We start from the raw sequence: 20,509 nt of genomic DNA on the forward strand, positions 1-20,509 counted from the left end.
CTCCCACTTCGACTTCCGGTCCCCTCGTGTGCGCAAGCGCAGTAAGCCCACGGGGGTTTCCCGATCCTTTCCGGGTTTTCAGCCCTGCCAGGCGGGACTTCAAATGAGTGAGGCGGGACCTTGGGTGAGTGGGCGGGGCCTGGAGGCGGCTTTACCTGATAGGGCGGGGTATGACCGGGTCCCGCCCCGAGGGCGTGGTTTGCGTGCGCGGCGGGCGTGCGTGGCGTGGCCAGGCCGGGCAGCTGCGGGGCAGGGTTGCGGGACTGCGCTCAGCTCCCCAGCTGGGCGGTCGACTAGTGCGGGCCTGGCGCAGCGGGGCGGCGCGCGGAAACCGCTTGGCGACCGGGAGCGGCTGGGCCCCCGGCGTCGCGCCCCTCGGTCAGGCCGGGAGCCGCTCCAGTCGGAGCCCCCGGCCCAGAGCCGCCCGCCTCCCTCTCAGCGTCAGTCTGTCCGGGGTGCAGCCAGCGGGCATGACCGATCCACCCGGGGCGCCGCCACCGTCGGCGCTCACAGGCCGCGGCTGAAGAAGAAAGTTCGCCCCTGCTCGACCCCGAGAGAGATGTCCCGGAACGAGGAGGTGCCCCAGGCTGCGGAGGTGTCCCGGGGCAAGGATGTGCCCCAGGCTGAGGAGGTGGCCCGGGCTGAGGAGGTGGCCGGGACAGAGGAAGCGACCCCAACCGAGGAAATGGCGACAGAGGGACTCAGCGTGACCGTCACCCATAGTGAGCGCCTGGCGGCCGGGTGGGCTCCGACTGGGTCTCTGAAGCTTCCCCGCGGTGGGTGGGTTTGGCCTCGTGGCGTCCGGAAGTGTGGGTTCTTGGCTGTGTTCCGTGGGCCCGCTTTGGTCTGGAGCTTGTGTCAGCCCACCTTTCCTGTAGCTGGTGTATTTCGTCTCTGGTCATTCGCTGGATCCTAGATGTTGGAGCGTGTCCGAACATCGTGGGCCTAGTTGTGTGGTGTACCCACGCAGTAATTGTGGATCTTTATGTCAGGCTTGTGTTTAACCACGTTCTGTACGACTCTTGTATGTGAACACCTACTTGTGTGATGAGTTTAAACTTAGTATCTGGCTGCCCCTTATTTATTGAGCATGTCTGCTGTTTGGGTCCAGTTTTTACACCAGGCACTTGTTGGAGTTGACTCAAAACTAGACAAAGTCAGTACACTGGAGAGCTGAGTCCATGAGGTTTCCTCAGAACCAGGTAGGGAGTGTATTTGGAATCTGGTAACCAGGACTCGAGATCCTGGAGTTTTGAGTGACCTTGAGAAAAATGGATCCTTTCTAGGAATTTAGTTTCTTTGTGGAATTGGTAACCCCTGCCCCACGCTAATCCGATGGAGCTGTTGGAAGAGCTCAAAACTTGGTGTTATGCACTGTACTCAAGCTACCTCTCCACCTACCTGGAGAAGAATTGGCATCTTAAAAAAAAAAAGTCTCTGCTACTTGTCTGTATTGATTTGTCTTTACTAAGCACTGACCGTAGTGTACCTAGGTGCCCAGGAAGAGACTTTTAGGAAAACATTTCCTTGTCCATTACAGCAAGAGAAACAAGACTAGTACAATACAGAGTTCAGGGCAGTCAAGCCATGGAGGCAGATAGCTTGGGATGAAAGGTGTGTGCTTTGTAATCCCCTAATATAAAATCAAATTGTGACTCCCCCCAGTCGCCAGGTTGAGTCTCAAGAGGCAAGTTTAAAAATTTTTTTAAAGTTTTCTTGGTGACTGGGATCCAAGCCAGGGCCTTGGGTAGGCCAGGCGTGTGCTCTACCACTGAGCTACATCCCCAGTACTCTAGGCAAGTGTTTGTATGTGTGTGTGTATTGGGGGGTGCTATAACCCCAGCCTTATTTTATTTTATTTTGAAACAGGGTCTCACTAGTTTTCTGAGAGCCTTGCTAAGTTGCTGAAGCTGGCTTTGAACCTGTGATCCTCCTGTCTCAGTTTCTCAAGTCCTTGGATTACAGGTGTGTGCTACCATGCCTGGTTTAAGCAAGTCTTAATTGGACTGAACCCTCAATGCTAATCTATGAAATAGGAAAGAATAGATTAGTACTCACTTCATGGTGTTGTTCTGAGGATTAAATGAGATGATGCATAAGATTAATCTAGTACAGCCTTTTATGCATAAGTGTTTAAAATGTTGGCTCTTCCTGCTGAGGGGTTAGGCCGGTGCCGGGGCAAGCAGCCGGCATCAGAGCCTTCCGTGAGGCAAGGCTGCTATTGAGGCCTCCGAGGCCGGGATTGGAGCCTGCCGAGACGTTAGGCCGGTGCTGGAGCTAGTGAGGCCGGGATCGGAGCCTGCCACGAGGCAAGGCTGGTTCCGGGGTCTCAGAGGCTGGGATCGGAGCCTGCCGAGGGGTTAGGCCAGTGCCAGGGCCAGTGGCCAGCATTGGAGCCTTCCGTGAAACAAGGCCGCTACTGAGGCCTCTGAGGCCTGGATCGGAGCCTGCCGAGGGGTTAGGCCGATGCCGGGGCCATCAGCTAGCATTGGAGCCTGCCATGAGGAAGGCCAGTGCTGGGGCCTCCGAGGCCGGGATCGGAGCCAGCTGAGGAGTTAAGGCAGTGTTAGGGCCAGCGAGACCAGAATCAGGGCCTCCCATGAGGCAAGGCCGCTGCTTGAGCCAGCGAGGTCTGGATCAGTCCACTGGGTAGCCAGGCTACAACTGGGGCTGTCAAGAGTGGGATCGGTATTTGCAACATGGCATGCACAGAGAAATATCGCAGAAAACTAAAACCAGATGCTTCCCCTAATCAGCAATAACTAGGAGGAAAGGGGCAACAGGAAGTGGTCGAGCTATAGAAAGGGCCCTATAGTGAAGCAATTAAGGTGACCAATCAGAGGGTATGGAATAGGGGAGGATGGAGCCTCTTTAAAAAGCAGGAGGTACATAAACATATGTATCAAAGTTAATCACCAAACAAGCATGGGATCGAGGGAGGGGGAGGGAATGGGATGGGGACTGGATGAGGGCTAATTGGATGATGTGTGCTTGTATATCCTATCCTCTCAAGTCTTGTATTCCAATGTGATGTATGATTACAATGCACCAATAAAAATAAATTAAAAAAAATAAAAAAATAAAATGTTGGCTCTTGGCTGGATGTGGTGGCGCACGCTTGTAATCCCAGTACTTGGGAGGCTAAGACAGGAGGATCATGCAGGTTCCAAGCCAGCCTCAGCTACTTAGTGAGGCTCTCAGCAACTTAGTGAGACCCTGTTTCCAAATAAAACACAAAATAGGCCTGGGCGTATAGCCCGGAGGTAGAAAAGGCCCTGGGTCCCACTCCCAGTGCCAAAACAAACAAACAAAAAAACTTAGCTCTCCCCAGCATTTGGGAGGCTGAGACAGGAGGATTGCTGTTTGAGGACAGCCTCAGCTACAACTTACTGAGGCCCTTTGCAACTCAGTGAGACTCTTGTTTCAAAATAAAGAATAAAAATATGGCTGGGCCTATAGCTCGGAGGTATGCTGCCCCTGGGTTCCATCCCTAGTACCGCCAAAAAAAAAAAAAAAAAGTTAGCTCTCAGACTGAGTGTGGTGGCACATGCTTGTAATCCCAGTACTTGGGAGGCTGAGACAGGAGGATCACAGGTTTGCAGCCAGCCTTAGCTATTTAGTGAGGCCCTCCACAAATTAGTGAGACTCTGTTTCAAAATAAAGAATAAAAAATAAGGTGTGGAGGATGTAGCTCAAAGGTAGAACACCCCTGGGTTCAATCCCCAGTACCACAAAAATTAAGTGATAAATAAAATGTTAGATCTCATTAAAATTATTAGTTTTTATAATAAAGAAAACAAAAATCCTTGAGGAGGTCGCTAGAGAAAAGCGACCTCCTCATCTGTGGACAGATGTCAACAGACACTTTGGAGTAAATAGTACATGAACTGGACCTTAAAAGCTGGGTAAAATAAATGTAATAAAGAGTCATGTATGGCTATGTGAAAGAGTTATTATCTTCACCAAATGGTTTTTTTTTCCCCTCTCTCTCTCTAGGCAATGAGAAATATGACCTTCTTGTTACCCCGCAGCAGGGCAGCAGTGAACCAATTGTCCAAGACCTTGCCCAGGTTGTTGAAGAGGCCACAGGAGTTCCACTACCTTTGCAGAAACTCATATTTAAGGGTAGGCATTTCTCTCTCAGCTTTGAGTCCTTATGGCTAAAGGACAAATTTAGGCTGCCTAAACTTACCTAATGGCAAAACATTCAATTTTCAAACTGGAACTGTTTTGTGTATTTATTGATTTTGATTCATTCAACCAGCCATTATATATTGAGGGCCTGGTATAGTGAACTTTTCAAATATCTGGTCAAGTCAGGTGTCAGATTTGAAGTAACAAGATGATAGTAGACATCTTACCATTCCTTTTTTTTTTTTTTTTTTTTTTTTTCGGTACTGAGGATGGAACCCAGGCGCATTCTACCTCCAAGCTACACTCCCAGCCCTATTTTTTATTCTTTATTTTGAAACAGGGTCTCACTGATTTGCAGAGGGCCTCACTAAGTAGCTGAGGCTGACCGCAAACCTCAATTCTCCTGTCTCAGCTACCCGAATACTGGGATTACAAGCATTGCCACCACACCCGACTTCATTTTACCATTCTTTTTTTTTTTTGGTGGTAATGGGGATGGAACCCAGGGGTATTCTACCTCCGGGCTACACCCCCAGCCCTATTTGTTATTCTTTATTTTGAAACAGGGTTTCACTAAGTTGGAAAGGGCCTCACTAAATTGGAAAGGAGGCTGTCCTCGAACCACGATCCTCCCGTCTCAACCTCCCAAATTCTGGGCTCATCTTATCTTTTTTTTTTTTTTTTTCAGTACTGGGGATGGAACCCAGGGGCATTCGACCTCCGAGCTACACCCCCTGCCCTATTTTTTATTCTTTATTTTGAAACCGGGTCTCACTGAGTTGCAGAGGTCCCCCCTAAGTAGCTGAGGCTGTCTGCGAACCGCAATTCTCTGGTCTCAGCCTCCCGAATGCTGGGATTACGAATGCTGGGATTACAAGTGTGCGCCACCACGCCCGGCAATAGGAAGCATTTTGATTGATTTGTATATGTATGAGATACTGGGTATTTAACCCAGGAGCACTCTACCATTGAGTTGCATTCCCACCCCACCCACCCGCGCGCGCTCTCTCTCTCTCTCTCTCTCTCTCTCTTTCTTTCTCTCTCTTTTTTTTTTTTTTTTTTTGAGACAGAGTCTGAGTTTCCCAGGCTGGCCTCCAACTTGGAATCCTCCTGCCTCTGCCTCCCTAGTAGCTGGAATTACAAGCAGGTGCCACTATACCTTGCTTTTATTTATATTTCATTGTGTAACTCTTTTCTTTTTGTGTGTGTGTGGTACTGGGAATTGGACCCAGAGGCATTCTACCTCTGAGCTATGCTTTCACACTGATTTTATTATTTGGAAACAGGATCTCACTAGGTTGCTGAGAGGCTCACTAAATTGCTGTCCTAAATTGTCACTAAATTGCTAAACCTTCGATCTTCCTGTCTTTGCCTCCCAAGTATGGGGATTATAAGTGTGCACCACCATGCCTGGCTTGTCTTTTCTTTTCTTTCTTTTTTCTTTTTTATTTTTTTGTGGTACTAGGAGTGGAACCCAGAGGCTTTCTACCTCCGGGCTATCCTCCCAGACCTATTTTATATTTTATTTGGAAACAGGGTCTCACTAAGTTGCTGAGAGCCTCACTAAGTAGCTGAGGCTGGCTTGGAACCTGCATGATCCTCCTGTCTCAGCCTCCCAAGCGTGCGCCACCACGTCCGGCTGGCTTGTCTTTTCTTTCTTTCTTCTTCTTTTTTTTTTTTTTTTTTGGTGGTACTGGGGTTCCTGGAAGCCCTTCTACCTCCGAGCTACACTCCTAGGCCTATTTTTACATTTTTATTTGGAAACAGGGTCTCCTAAGCCAGTGCGCGTGGCTGGCTTCAAACCTGCGCGATCCTCCTGTCTCTGCCTCCCAAGCGTGGGGATTACAAGCGTGCGTCACCACGCCTGGCTTGTCTTTTCTTTTTAAAAATGTTTTTAAAGCCAGGCGTGGTGGCGCACGCTTGTAATCCCAGCATTTGGGAGACTAAGACAGGAGGATTGCAGGTTCGTGGCCAGCTTCAGTAATTTAGTGGGGTCCTCTGCAACTTAGTGAGATCCGGTTTCAAAATAAAAAATAAAATTGGGCTGGGGTTGTATCTTGGAGGTAGAATGTTCCTGGGTTCCATCCCCTGCACACACACACACACACACACACACACACACACACACACACAGCGTTTTTCAAAGCATTTTATTTCTGAATTATAAAGGCAACAGAAATTCATGTTTCAAAGTAGAAGAGAGCAGGCAGGCATGGTGGTGCGTGCCTGTAATACCAGCACTTGAGAAGCTTCAGCAACTTAGCGAGACCCTGTTTCAAAATAAAAAGGGCTGGGGGCGTCAGCTTGAAAGTAGAATGCCTTTGGGTTCAGTTGCCAATACCAAAAAAAAAAAAAAAGAAGAAAATGTTCTCTTGGATAAAGTTACCCTTTTTTTCCCTAGTGCTAGGGATCAACCACAGAGCCTTACACATACTAGGCACTATGTCCCCTCCTACATTTTATTACATTTTTTTCTTATAACATTGGATCATCAATATTTATTGTGGCACTGAAGTATCCTGAAAATAAATGAGCTTTAATACCTAGAAAGTCTTCTTTTGTACAGATGTATAGTTAATCATTACCTGTTCCTGAATATTGGCTCTTCACAGTTTCTCCCTATTATAACATTGTACTAGCTGGGAGTGGTGACACACACCTGTAATCCCAGTACTTAGTCTGAGACAGGAGGATTGGAGGTTTGAGGATAGCTTCAGCAACTTAATAAGATCCTCTGTAACTCAGTGAGACTCTTTCAAGATAAATAAAATAGCGGACGTGGTGGCGCATGCTTATAATCCCAGCATTTGGGAGGCTGAGACAGGAGGATCACAGTTCGTGCATAGCCTCAGCTACTACTTAGTGAGGCCCTTTGCAACTCAGACCCTGTTTCAAAATAAAGAATAAAATGCCGGGCGTGGTGGCGCACGCTTGTAATCCCGTGCTTGGGAGGCGGAGACAGGAGGATCGCGCAGGTTCGAGGCCAGCCGTGCTGGCGTAAGAGACCCTGTTTCAAAAATATAAAATAGGTCTGGGAGTGTAGCCCGGAGGAAGAAGGGCTTCCAGGAACCCCAGTACCACCAAAAAAAAAAAATAATAATAATAAAGAATAAAAATAATAGGGCTGGGGGTGTGGCTCAGAGGTAGAATGCCCGGAGTTTCATCCCCAGTGCCACAAACAACAACAACAAAAACACAAAATAAAATTTTAAATCTGGGCGTGGTGTCGCATGCTTGTAATCCCAATATTTGGGAAGCTGAGAAAGGAGGATCACAGTTTGTAGACAGCCTCAGCTATTATTTAGTGAGGCCCTTTGCAACTCATAAGACTCTGTTTCAAAATAAAAAATAAAAAAACATAGAGCTGGGGGTATAGCTTGGAGGAAAATGCCCCTGGGTTCCATACCCAGTACTACAAAAAATAAATAGTAAATAAAAAATAAAAACAAATAAAATAGAGCTGGGAGTGTAACTCAGTAGTAGAATGCCTTTGGGTTCAATCCCCAGTACCACACAAACAAAATTAATAATAAAAAATAATAGTATCTTTTTGGTGGTAGTGGGGATGGAATCCAGGGGCATTTTACCTCCAAGTGACAGTCCCAGCCCTATTTTGTATTCTTGATTTTGAAACAAGGTCTCACTATCAGTTGCAAAGTGCCTCACTAAGTAGCTGAGGCTGTCTGCGAACCATGATCCTCCTTTCTCAGCCTCCCAAATGCTGGATTTATAAGAGTGCATCACCACACCTGGCCTTTCATTTTTATTTTTTAATGTTTATTTTATTGCAGAACTGGAGATTGAACCCAGGGACATTCTCCCTCCAAGCAAGCTACACCCCCAGCCGTGTGTGTGTGTGTGTGTGTGTGTGTGTGTGTGTGTGTGTGTGTGTGTGTTGCTGGAAATTGAACCCAGTGGCATTCTACCTTCACACTATGCCTCCAGTCCAATTTTTTATTCTTTATTTTGAAACTAGGCCTCAGTAAGTAGCTGAGGCTGGCCAAGAACCTGGATCCTCCTGTCTCAGCCTTCCAAATACTGGGATTACAAGCATGTGCTACCATGCCCAACTTCTGTTTTTTCTTTCTTTCTTTTCTTTTTTTTTTTTTTTTTTTGGTACTTGGGGGTGGAACCCAGAGGCTTTCTACCTCCAGGCTATACTCCCAGTCCTATTTTATATTTTATTTGGAAACAGGGTCTCACTAAGTTGCTGAGAGCCTCACTAAGTAGCTGAGACTGGCTTTGAACCTGTGTGATGCTCTTGTCTCAGCCTCCCAAGCGTGGGGATAACAAGTGTGTGCCACCACACCCGGCTTCTGTTTTTTATTCTTTATTTTGAAACAGGGTCTCACTAACTTACTGAGGGCCTCACTAAGTAGCTGAGGCTGACCCCAAACCTGTGATATTTCTGTCTCAGCCTCCCAAGTACTGGGATTACAAGTGTGCGCCACTATGCCTAGCTAATAATAAGGTTACACTAAATATTATGGTATAATAGTTACTTTGCAGGCACAAGTCTAACCATGTTTAAGATAAATATATAGACATAAAATTACTGAGTCAGTGCACTTTCTAAAAAGGTTATACCAATTTATCATATTAGTGAGTATACTTGTATATTACTTATATTTTTGCTGAAATCTATTTTTAATGTTGTACATCTGTTATAACCTGGTATACTTTTCTGTTTTCAGGAAAATCTCTGAAGGAAATGGAGACACCATTGTCAGCACTTGGAATACAAAACGGTTGTCGAGTCATGTTAATAGGAGAAAAGGTAAATTGCTTTTCCCACCAGAATGCCTCAAAATCAAAAGTCTAAAGTCTTCTATAAATATTTGTTTAGAAGGTCAAATTGGAGACCCAAATTTTGTATTGGTGAAGCACCTCTTTATTTTTTAATTTTTTATTTTTGTGGTACTGGGGTTGGAACCCAGGGGCCTTTTACCTTCAGGTTATACCCTCAGCCCTATTTTTTTTTTTTTATTTGCAAACAGGGTTTCACTGAGTTGCGGAGAGCCTCACTAAGTTGCTGAGGCTGGCTTCGAACCTGTGATCCTTCTGTCTGAGCCTCCCAAGTACTGGGATGACAAGTGTGCACCACCACTCCCAGCTTGAAATACCTCTTTAAACAAATGGTCTCTTTTGTCGTGTTGTTTTTACCTTCCTGCTTCTATTGTGTAGCAGTGGTGCTACCTCAAATAACATGGCTTTTGTCTTGGTGGAATCTCGATTTGGTTAAAATGGTGACTGGAATAGGCCTTTCTTACTTTTATTGGAATCTGCTAGAGCACTTTTTATTAAACCTATAGATATTAAATACTATGTACCAGTTTCAGAGTCTATGTCACTTCAACCACTCTTTTTTTTTTTTTTTTTGTGGTACTGAGGGTGGAACCCAGGGGCTTTCTACCTCCGGGCTATACTCCCAGCCCTATTTTACACTTTATTTGGAAACAGGGTCTCACTAAGTTGCTGAGAGCTCACTAAGTGGCTGAGGCTGGCTTCCAACTTGTGTGATCCTCCTGTCTCAGCCTCCCAAGTGCGGGGATTACAAACATGCACCACTACGCTCGGCTTCAACCACTCTTTTGACTAAAAAAGTTTCCCACCAGGAGAAACTCTCTGACTAGAAAGAAAGGTTCAGTCTAAGAAAGCAGGGCATGGCAAGAGAAGGCAGTACCTCTGGTGATGAGGGAGGGCTGTGGGCAGCCCTGCATTGTGACACAATGGAATTGTTGAACATATCAAGTTTTCTTACTTTGAGTGAGGTGGCTAAATAGAGACAGGAGAGAGATTAGCAAAATGGAGGCAGAAAAAAATCAAATCCAGACTTGGAACTCCGCAGGAGGCTAGAATTCATAATTTGACCACAAAGAGGAATAAAAAATTTGGGATAGTATAACAAAGCAGGAAGCTGCTGGTCCTGGCTGCCAATTGTTTAGGTGAGAGAAGAGGAAATATTCTAAATTTCCTGCTGATGAAAGGTCTAGGAGAATAGTGATGAGCAGCAGGCAGAACCATGGTTTGAGTTTGAAGAGCTGTATGACCTCAAGTTGGAGCTATCCTAGAGTATGAGAAACCAAGTCTAATTCCAGTCTGTTCCACTTTGCTGTTCTATATGACCTAAGGTTACTTTACTATATTAAGCCTCAGCCTCATCACATGTAAAACAGTACCTCCATCCTGGGGTTGTGGTAAGGCTTTAAAAAATATGTAAGTAGGGTGTATTCATTTCGAGTCACCCCCCCATACCATTTTGGCATGGGGCTGTATTTCTGTTTTCTGTATTTCTATCTTTCTAATGAACTTCTTTAAATCTTAAAAAAAAAATGTAAGTAGCATGCTTACAATAGTGTCTTGTCATGTAGAAAGTATTCAGTAAAATTATTCATGATCAAGCTGGGCGTGGTGACACACGCTTGTAATCCCAGCGCTTGGGAGGCTGAGACAAGAGGATCACACAGGTTCAAAGCCAGCCTCAGCCACTTAGTGAGGCTCTCAGCAACCTAGTGAGACTCTGTTTCCAAATAAAGTATAAAAAAGGTCCGGGAGTATAGCCCGGAGGTAGAAAGCCTCTGGGTTCCACCCCCAGTACCACCAAAAAACCAAAAAGTATTCATGATCGTCATATTAAATAGGAGAGCTCAATTGGATGATGACATCTAGGAATTAAATTTCTGGAAATTTCAAGGAATAGTCTTTTTTTTTTTTTTTTTCCCTGTACTGGGGATGGAATCCAGGGGCATTCTAACTTTGAGCTACATCCCCAGTCCTTTTTTTTTTTTTTTATTCTTTATTTTTAAACAGGGTCTAACTGAGTTGCAAAGGGCCTCACTAAGTAGCTGAGGCTGTCCACAAACCACAATCTTCCTGTCTTAGCCTCCCAAATGCTGGGATTACAAGCGTGAGCCACCACACCTGGTTTCAAGGATTATTTATTTATTTATTTATTTTTGGTGATACTGTGGTTCCTGGAAACTCTCTTCCTCTGGGCTATACTCCCAAACCTGTTTTTAAAATATTTTTTATTTGGAAACAGGGTCTCTTAAGCCAGCATGGCTGGCTTCGAATCTTCATGATCCTCCTGTCTCCACCTCCCAAGCACTGGGATTACAAGCGTGCACCACCACGCCCGGCATTCAAGGAATATTTTGATTCTGCCTGTCTTGCCACTGGGACTCCTGAGCTGTGTTCTGTGATTCATTTACCCTCCAATCTTCAGTCTGCTTATTGAACAGCCCAGGATCAAGGCTGAGTCTGGCAATTGAATTGGTTCTATTCTCTAAACACAGCTGTCAGGACCTTTATTAAAATGTTTACCTAACACCTTCCTTCTTTCTGGATTGGAGTCTTTGAGATAGAAAAATCTTTATAACCCTTTCACTTCTTTTCAAGAAGCAGCAGAGTTAAAACATTTCTTTCTTGGTTGAATGATTAGCTCAGTTGTGATCAGATCACACACACATACACACAAACAAACAGAGGGTACTGATCTTAGTGATTGTTTTTGTTTATTTGGTTTTATTTGTTTTTTGCTTTTTCAGTCCTGAGGTTTGAACCCAGGGCCTCACCTGTGCTAGGCAAATGCTTTGCCACTGAGCTACGTCACCAGCGCCAGTCTTGGTGATTATTGACTTTGTTCCATATCATTTTAGAACAATCCAGAGGAAGAGATTGAACTAAAGAAGTTGAAAGCTTTGGAGAAGTCTGTGGAGAAGATAGCTGACCACCTGGAAGATTTGAATAAAGAACTTACTGGAATCCAACAGGTAACCTCTGTCATTAACTTTGATTTTCATCTGGGATTGGTGCCACACACTTGTAATCCCAGTACTTAGAGGTTGGGACAGGAAGATCACTGGTTCAAGGACAGCCTTGGCAACTTAGTGAGTGAGATTCTTTTATTTTTTTTTGGTGGTACTGGGGTTACTGGAAGCCCTTCTACCTCCGGGCTACACTCCCAGACCTATTTTTACATTTTTTTTTTGAAACAGGGTCTCCTAAGCCAGCGCGTGCAGCTGGCTTTGAACCTGCGTGATCCTCCTGTCTCTGCCTCCCAAGCGCAGGGATTACAAGCGTGCGCCACCATGCCTGGCTTTAGTGAGATTCTTAGCAAGACTGTTTTCTTTTCTTTTTTTCTTTTTTTTTGGTGGTGCTTAGGGTGGAACCCAGAGGCTTTCTACCTCTGGGCTATACTCTCAGACCTATTTTTTATATTTTATTTGGAAACAGGGTCTCACCAAGTTGCTGAGAGCCTCACTAAGTAGCCGAGGCTGCCTTCGAACCTTTGCGATCCTCCTGTCTCAGCCTCCCAAGCGCGGGGATTACAAGCGTGCGCCACCACGCCTGGCAGCAAGACTCTTTTCTAAAATAAAATATAAAAGGCTGAAGTGTAACTTGGAAATTGAACACCCTGAATCAATTTCCAATACCACCAAAAAAAAAAAGTACACGCACACACACAGACTGAGCCTGACATATACCATTAGCTTTCTAAGAATTATTATTACCAGGTATAGTGGTTTATGCTTGTAATCCCAGTACTTGGTAGGCTGAGACAGGAGGATTGCAGGTTTGCAGCCAGTCTCAGGAACTTAGACCCTGTGTCAAAGTAAAAAATAAAATAGGTCTGAGGAAGTAGCTAACAGGTAGAATGCCCCTGGATTCAATCCCCAGTACTGGGGGGGGAAAAATGTGTGTGTGTGTGTGTGTATGTATGTATATGTATATATGTGTGTATATATATATGTGTGTGTATGTGTGTTTATATCTATTTTAATGTATATATTTATAAAAACATGAATATATATATATGTATTTTTTTGTAGAACTGGAGATTGAACCCAGGGGCATTCTATACCCCAGCCCTATTTTTTATTCTTTGTTTTGAAGCAGGGTCTCACTAAGTTGCAGAGGCACTCACTAAGCTGAAACTGGCTGCGAACCTGCAATCCTCCTGTCCTAGCCTCCCAAGTACTGGTATTACAAGCATGGGCCACCATGCCTAGCTTATATATTTTATGTAATGTTACATACATACACTTTGTAAATTGTTCTTTTATTAAATAAAAAATTGACCATTTAGCTGGGCGTGGTGGTGCACACCTGTAATCCTAGAATTTGGGAGGCTGAAACAGGAGGATCTCACAGGTTTGAAGCCAGCCTCAGCTACTTAGTAAGGCTCTCAGCATCTTAGTGAGACCCTCTTTCCAAATAAAGTATAAAATAGGTCTGGGAGTATAGCCCGGAGGTAGAAAGCCCTTGGGTTCCACCCTCAGTACCAAAAAAAAATTTAAAAGCTGCACATTTTCTACATTATTATACTGGTTATACTGGGGCTGGGGGTTTAGCTCAGTGGCAGAGCACTTGAATAGCATGTACAAGGCCTTGGGTTCAATCTCTAGTACCAGAAGGGAAAAAAAAAGGTCATATGCTTCAAAGATAACATTATTTCATTATGTATGAATGTATCCTGGTTTACCTAACTAATTGCTATTGTTCATCATCTAATGTCACAAACCAACTCAGTCCACTCGGGGCGCGAATTCACTTGCGGTCGATCTCAGTAAAGATGGGGAAGGATAGAGCGACATACTATAGATTCTTATCTGTAGTGGTTCTTTCCTAGGAAAATAATCCTATGATCGGCGCTTTTTTGAAAAGAACCTGACATGGATCAATGCTTCTTGTGCAATCGAACACTTTATTCAGGACACAAGATTTTTTTATATATTCCCCTCTCCCATTGAATTTCTAGTGAAGAAGTGCAAAACATCCAAGGTACAATAGAGAGATACACATGCAGATTACCAACCCTGAACAAGACAAAAGTAAGGCCTGGGATATCACAGGTCTTTATGGTTGAGATTAGTCCCATTATCTCAGGTGGGTCTTGTGCTTCAATTCAGCCCCCTTTGGCCTTGCAGCTGCAGAGGCTTTTATTTGGCTAAAAGTCACACCCAAAATCACTTGAAGAGTCCAGTTTGTTTTTAAGAGTTTTCTTTAACCCTTTCGGAGCTTTCATTCCTAGGGCTTAGTCCAATGTCCTTTATCTATCAACCTCCTTTGAGCTGAATGGGGGATGAAGTCGGAGATTCCAGCTCTCATATAATGATTTAGAGAATTTCGATGAATGTCTGCTGGATTTTGTCTGCAATACTATCCGCTGTCTGAAAACTTAAACAAACTCATGACACAGTTTAGCAGGTAAACACCAAGAAATAACATGAAGTCTTTAGATTTAGTTGTCAGATATATTTCTCTAGCAGCTGAGCATTTTTCCTCAAGCGATAGGCTTATTAGAAGCCTTTTCCTCTTTTAATAATCCATATTCCTATCACTAACCCTCTGCAACTTTCTTTTCTTTTCTGATTACCCTAATTCTCTCTTTCCCATTCGGGCCAATCTTAGGATAAGCTCTTCTTCATACAAAATACTTTCTTATTCTCACCATATTTTCTTTCTTTCATCTTTACACATCTATTTTATCTGTCCTTTGTTTTGACATAGCTATTTTTAACCAGGTGGTGTTGCTATAACTCCAGGCATCACTATTACTAGGTGCAAAAGCCAAGATTTATTGAAGGTCAAAGATAAAGGTGGACTGGAATGCTGCCACTGCATCTAATTACTATTTGAACAAAACTGCAAGTTTACTGGAAGGATTATTTTACACGGATTCAGTTTCTCTCACAGTCCTGATCTTTTTTCCACCGGAGAAATTCGTTTGGAGAGTTAAAAGAATCGTTACCAAAAGGATAATAGTTATGAAAGAATATCTAAGAGTGGAGGAGTTTTTTGGCCAGAGACGATGCCCTCTCTCGGGGCTAATCGCCGACATGACTACATGGATTCTTACACATGTAGATGCCGAGATGGAGTGGGCAGCAAAGTCTTGGCAATCTAACGTTGCATTTACTTTTTTTTTTTTTTTTTTTTTTTTTTTTTTTTTTTTTTTGCAGGTCTGGGGATGGAACCCAGAGGCATTTGACCTCCGAGCTATACCCCATGCCCAATTTTTTATTCTTTATTTTGAAACCGGGTCTCACTGAGTTGCAAAGGGCCTCCTCACTAAGTAGCTGAGGCTGTCTGCGAACCACGATTCTCAGGTCTCAGCCTCCCAAATGCTGGGATTACAAGCATGCGCCACAATGCCCGGCTTGTATTTACCATTTTATGCAATGTTTCTTTGAATGTCCTACCATTTCTGTGTTTTTTGGTAGGATAATTTATTATTATATTTATATATTTTTTGTGCTGGGGATTGAACCTAGAGGCATCCTACCTCTGAGTCCCCCAAGTACTGAGATTACAGGTATGTGCCACTACATCTGGCTAGAATAAATAATTTGAGTTGGAATTGTTGGTTAATTTTGGAAGTTCTTGCTACATGTTATCAAATAGGCATCTCATTATCATCTTTGGTAAACATCCTCAGAGACTTCTGGTTTTCAACTCTTGCAACCAGCTGACCATTTAGGCCAGGCAATATGAATAAACAGCCTAGTGTGGTGGCACACAGCTATAATTCTAGTACTTTGGAGGCTAAAACAGGAGGATTGCAGGTTCACAGCTTGCCTGAGCAACTTAGACCCTGTTTCAAAATAAAAAATAAAATAGGGCTGGGGGGTATAGATCAATCATAGAATGCCCCTGGGTTCAATCCCTAATACCACCAAAGAGAAATAAAATAGAAAAAAAATATGAATAAACAACAAAGCAATTTGATAAGAATAATTGTTGTATTTGTCTGTGCCATGAGTTATGTTATATATCTACATAGGCTCCCCTTTACCTTAACAGTAACCCTCTAGGATGAGAGTATCATAATATCTGTTTGAAAAATGAAGATAATAAGGCATTGACAGTTTAAGTAACTTGCTCAGGATCACAAGCATCTTGGACAATCTGGATTTGAGTCTAGGTCTTTCAGTCACTGAAGTGCGTGTTCTCTCTCTGTGTCTGTCTGTCTGTCTGTCTGTCTCTCTCTCTCTCTCTCTTTCCTTTTGCACAGTGCTGGAGATTGAACCTGGGGCCTCACACTTTGCTAGGCAAGAACTCTACAGCTGTGCTATATTCCTATCCCCTAAACCTGTGTTCTTAATGTGTTCTAACTCCTATGCATAGGTATATACTTGTGACTGGGGGCTTCACCAAAGCCAGACCTCAAGAGGCATTCAGCTCCAGTTGGCCATGCAGGATAGAGTTGGCCTATGGCCTGGTAGAATTTTTGGATTGGTACAAGGCCAGCCTTTCTGTTTTTCTCAAAACATGACGGTGGGGGTTTAAGATGTGTCCCGGTCAATAAGTCAATTGTAGAAGAGAATGGTCACGTCATCAGTACTGTGGCATAGAGTTTATCAGCCTCAAGGAACCTTTGCGTTATTATTTTTCCACAGGGTTTTCTAGCAAAGGATTTGCAAGCTGAAGCTCTCTGTAAACTCGATAGAAGAGTAAAAGCCACAATTGAGCAGTTTATGAAGATCTTAGAGGAGATTGACACAATGGTAAGTAAATAATAGACTCAGAAGAACTGGTTTTCTATGACAACGTTTCACTCATAATGCCTGAGCAAACATACTACTTGAGGATATTGATCATCTACTACTGTGTGCCAGACGCCTTGCTAGGTCCTAGATGAATATGCAGAGTGGTAAGACAGTCCCTGATCTCTAGACTCTCACAGGTATGCTTCTAGTGTCTACAGTCATGAAGCTCAGCCTCAAGTGGTCCATGATCTTCTGATCAGAGAAACCGCTTTTATTTTCCTTGATACTCAAGTGACTTAATTCCACTGAGCTAATTTCTTATACAGAAGTGAGTTGGACCCAGATCTTGTAAGATTATTGAATTATTGAGCTAAAGTTTTCTTTTATAGATACGATAGTGATTTTTTTATAGTAATGGCAGTTTTTTCTACCCCCAAGCTATACCCCCAACAGCCCTTTTTATTTTTAATTTTGAGAGTCTCACTAGGTTGCTGAGAATCTCGCTCCCTTGATGAGGCTGTCCTTACACCTTGCATTCCTCCTGCTGAGCCTTCCAAATACTGGGATTATAAGCGTGTCCCACCATACTTGACTTCAGTGCTTCATTCTTGAGGGTGAATTGTTCCAGACTTGGATTGGGGGTGGGTGGGAATAGATTATAAAAAAAAAAAAAAGAGCAAAAGGTAGTTTTCCTGGCACGGGAAGCTCATGGTCAGGCCAGGGCTTAGTAGCTATACATAGGAAATAGTGAAAGAACACAGTCTGTGTTACAGATCATTTTTTAGGGCCATGTAGGATACGAACCTAGAGAAATGGTTCCTGAAAACTCATATCTCGTTCACATTGGTATCTGTGACTTGTTTGCTATATTTTTACTTTTTGACATGTCTTATTTATCTCTGAGATTGTCAACTTTTTCTTCCATAGATCCTGCCAGAAAGTTTCAAAGACAGTAGGCTAAAAAGGAAGGGTTTGGTGAAAAAGGTTCAGGTGAGTTGTATAGTATTGCATAACAAAGTGTAATGTGTTGGTGTGTGTGTTTATCTGTTCAGAGTAGGGTAGTGCATGCCATCATGGTGGCACACACCTATTCTAGTTCTTGGGAAGCTGAGACAGGAGGATAGAAGGTTCAAGGACAGCCTCAGCAACCTAGAGAGACCCTGTTTATAATAAGAAATAAAAAACCAGGCTGGGGTATAGCTTGAAGTTAGAATGCCTCTGGGTTCCATTCCCAGTAAAACACCCACACACCACCACCACCACTACTATCCCCCCCCCCACCATTAAAAAAAACAGGGTAGTATAGCTAGGTGTGGTAGCACTTGTCTATAATCTCGTACATGCTCCCAGTACATAAGAGGCTGAGACAGGGGAATCTCATGTTTAGGGTCAGCTTCAGCAACTTAGTGAGATCCTATTTCAAACTAAGAAAAAAATCAGGCTGGGGTCTTACTCAGAGATAGAATGCCCCTGGGCTCAATAGTAACACACAAACAAATAAATAAATAAACAAATGTAGGGTAGCGTATATAAAGGTGATATATGACATAGGCTGTTTTGTTTGTTTGTTTGTCTTTTGGGGTTTGAGTGGTTTTGGTACTGAGGATTGAACTCAGGCGCTCTACCTCTAGGATACACCCCCAGTCCTTTTAATTTTTATTTTGAAATAGGATCTTGCTAAGTTGCTGAAAGTCTTGCTAACTTGCTGAGGCAGCCTCGAACCTGCAATCCTCCTGTCTCAGCCTCTCAAGTACTGGGAATACAAGGTGTGTGCCACCACACCTGGGTCCCTATAGTTATGTTTTAATTTAAACTGGAGCAGTTGGGAGGCTGAGACCGGAGGATTGCAGTTCATGGACAGCCTCAGCTACTTAGTGAGGCCCTCCGCAACTCAATGAGACCCTGTTTCAAAGTGAAGAATAAAAAATTGGGCAGGGGATGTAGCTTGGAGGTCAAATGCCTCTGGGTTCCATCCCCAAACCCGCAAATAAATAAACAAACAAACAAACAAACAAACTGGAGCAGAAGTTCACTGGAGAGCAAGATAGAGCTGACTGAAAATTCCAGGAGCACCACTCATGTGTATAGTGCTGCCTTCAGTTGTATGGTTGCAGCGCAGTGGTCCTGAGGCCCACCGCCCACCTCTGGGAATATTGGCCTAGACATGGTCAGAAACCTTGCTCCTGGCTGGGCGTGGTGGCGCACGCTTGTAATCCCCGCACTTGGGAGGCTGAGACAGGAGGATCGCACGGGTTCGAAGCCAGCCTCAGCTACTTAGTGAGGCTTTCAGCAACTTAGTGAGACCCTATTTCCAAATAAAATATAAAAAAAGGTCTGGGAGTATAGCCCAGAGGTAGAAAGCCTCTGGGTTCCACCCCCAGTACCACCAAAAAAAAAAAAAAAAAGAAAGAAAGAAACCTTGGTTCTGCTCATCTCTCTCTCTCCATCCCTCTTTGCCATGGAGTCCAGGATATCACTCATACCTCTGGGATGGCTGAGCAAGGCCCTTGCATGGGCAGTGGGTGAGCAGCCCGCGAGGGCCCTCAATGCCCTGTGTCTGTCTTTCAGGCGTTCCTTTCTGAGTGTGACACAGTGGAGCAGAACATCAGCCAGGAGACCGAGCGGCTACAGTCTACAAACTTGGCCCTTGCTGAGTGAGGTGCAGTGGAGAGAGGCTCTGCTGCCCTCAGGAGCAGCACCACAGCTCTGCTCTCTCTGGACCAGAAGCTGTCTGTTGCTCCAGGACTGCCAGAGGCAACTGGCCAGTTGTTGGTTTTTCTACTTCTACACCAGTTCTCAATGAAAAAGTACTATCTGTGCAACCTTAACTAGAGCTCCTGTTTTCTCATTCTGTCTCTAGCTGTGCTGTCCAGCAGCTGCTGCTTTTGGAGGAGGTCTCCCTGCCTGTCTTTTCCCAGCTCTTTTGACTTTTGGGCACTTTCTTTGGGCTGATGAGAGCTCTTGTTTGTCCTGAGCCAGTTTTGAGTTAATAGGACATCCTAGTCTTCAGACACATGAGGGCTTTCCTGACCTTATGACTTCAAAGTCCCATAGAAGTAAAACCAGATTCACTAAGAGGTTGCGTCTAGTCAGAAACATTGGGGATGTCTTGGAACACATGTTTTGTGCACAGGTAATTTACAGTGTCCCTTGTGACCTAATCCTAGAACATTTGGCTGTATTGTTGGTACTTGGGAGCCTGAGACACGAGGATTTGGGTTTGCTATCAGCCTCAGCTACTTAGTGAGGCGCTCCACAGCTTAGTGAGACCCTGTTTCAAAATAAAGAATAAAATTGGCCTAAGGATGTAGCTCAGAGGTAATACGCCCCTGGGTTCAATCTTCAGTACCACACACACACACACAAAAAAAAGACCATGTCTTTACCTCCCAGTGACATACCTAGCCACAGATCTTGAGATATGAGGGAGCTATTTTTAGAATGGGATCTATGGTTGGTGCATGGATTTTCTTGTCCCCAAGCAAAACTTCAAAAGGTTAGAACCCACTGTTGACAGGGTCTTGGCCTAAAACCAGATCAGAACCATAGCTCAGGAAGGGCAAAGAGTGGGCCAGAATGAGAGAAGCCTGTGGGAGTGAAACCAGCTGGAAACTTCTCAGGAGTTGCAGGTGCTTCTATCAGGGAAGTTTCTGTTAACCATACCCTCTGAGATCTCTATTTCCTTCAAGGTTTTTCCTGTTCATGTGAACTTCCTACTCCCACCATTGCTGTTAAAACCAGTGTGTCCATCATCAGGCAGAAGAGTGCTTTGCTTTCCTTTGCTTTGATTGATGAGTCTTAGAAAGAAAAGACTTTTGTAGCACTAGTCAGAATTTATGTTTAATCACGTCAAGAGTAACCCTGCATGCTAAGACACATTTAAA

General features: G+C 44.2%; 1 protein-coding gene across 1 annotated transcript; it reads left to right on the forward strand.

The window, feature by feature from the left end:
- Nucleotides 1-685: 685 nt before the first annotated feature.
- BAG1 (BAG cochaperone 1) lies at nucleotides 686-19,283 on the forward strand (the record flags this gene model as incomplete). Its single annotated transcript, XM_080708359.1, has 7 exons — nucleotides 686-722; nucleotides 3,997-4,125; nucleotides 8,829-8,911; nucleotides 11,793-11,906; nucleotides 16,536-16,643; nucleotides 17,553-17,615; nucleotides 19,194-19,283. 7 exons carry the CDS (start codon nucleotides 686-688, stop codon nucleotides 19,281-19,283), a joined length of 624 nt encoding a protein of 207 aa, XP_080564485.1.
- Between the last annotated feature and the right edge of the window lie 1,226 nt (nucleotides 19,284-20,509).

Source organism: Muscardinus avellanarius, assembly GCF_963383645.1.
Source record: "Muscardinus avellanarius genome assembly, chromosome: 13".
NCBI lineage: Eukaryota > Metazoa > Chordata > Mammalia > Rodentia > Gliridae > Muscardinus > Muscardinus avellanarius.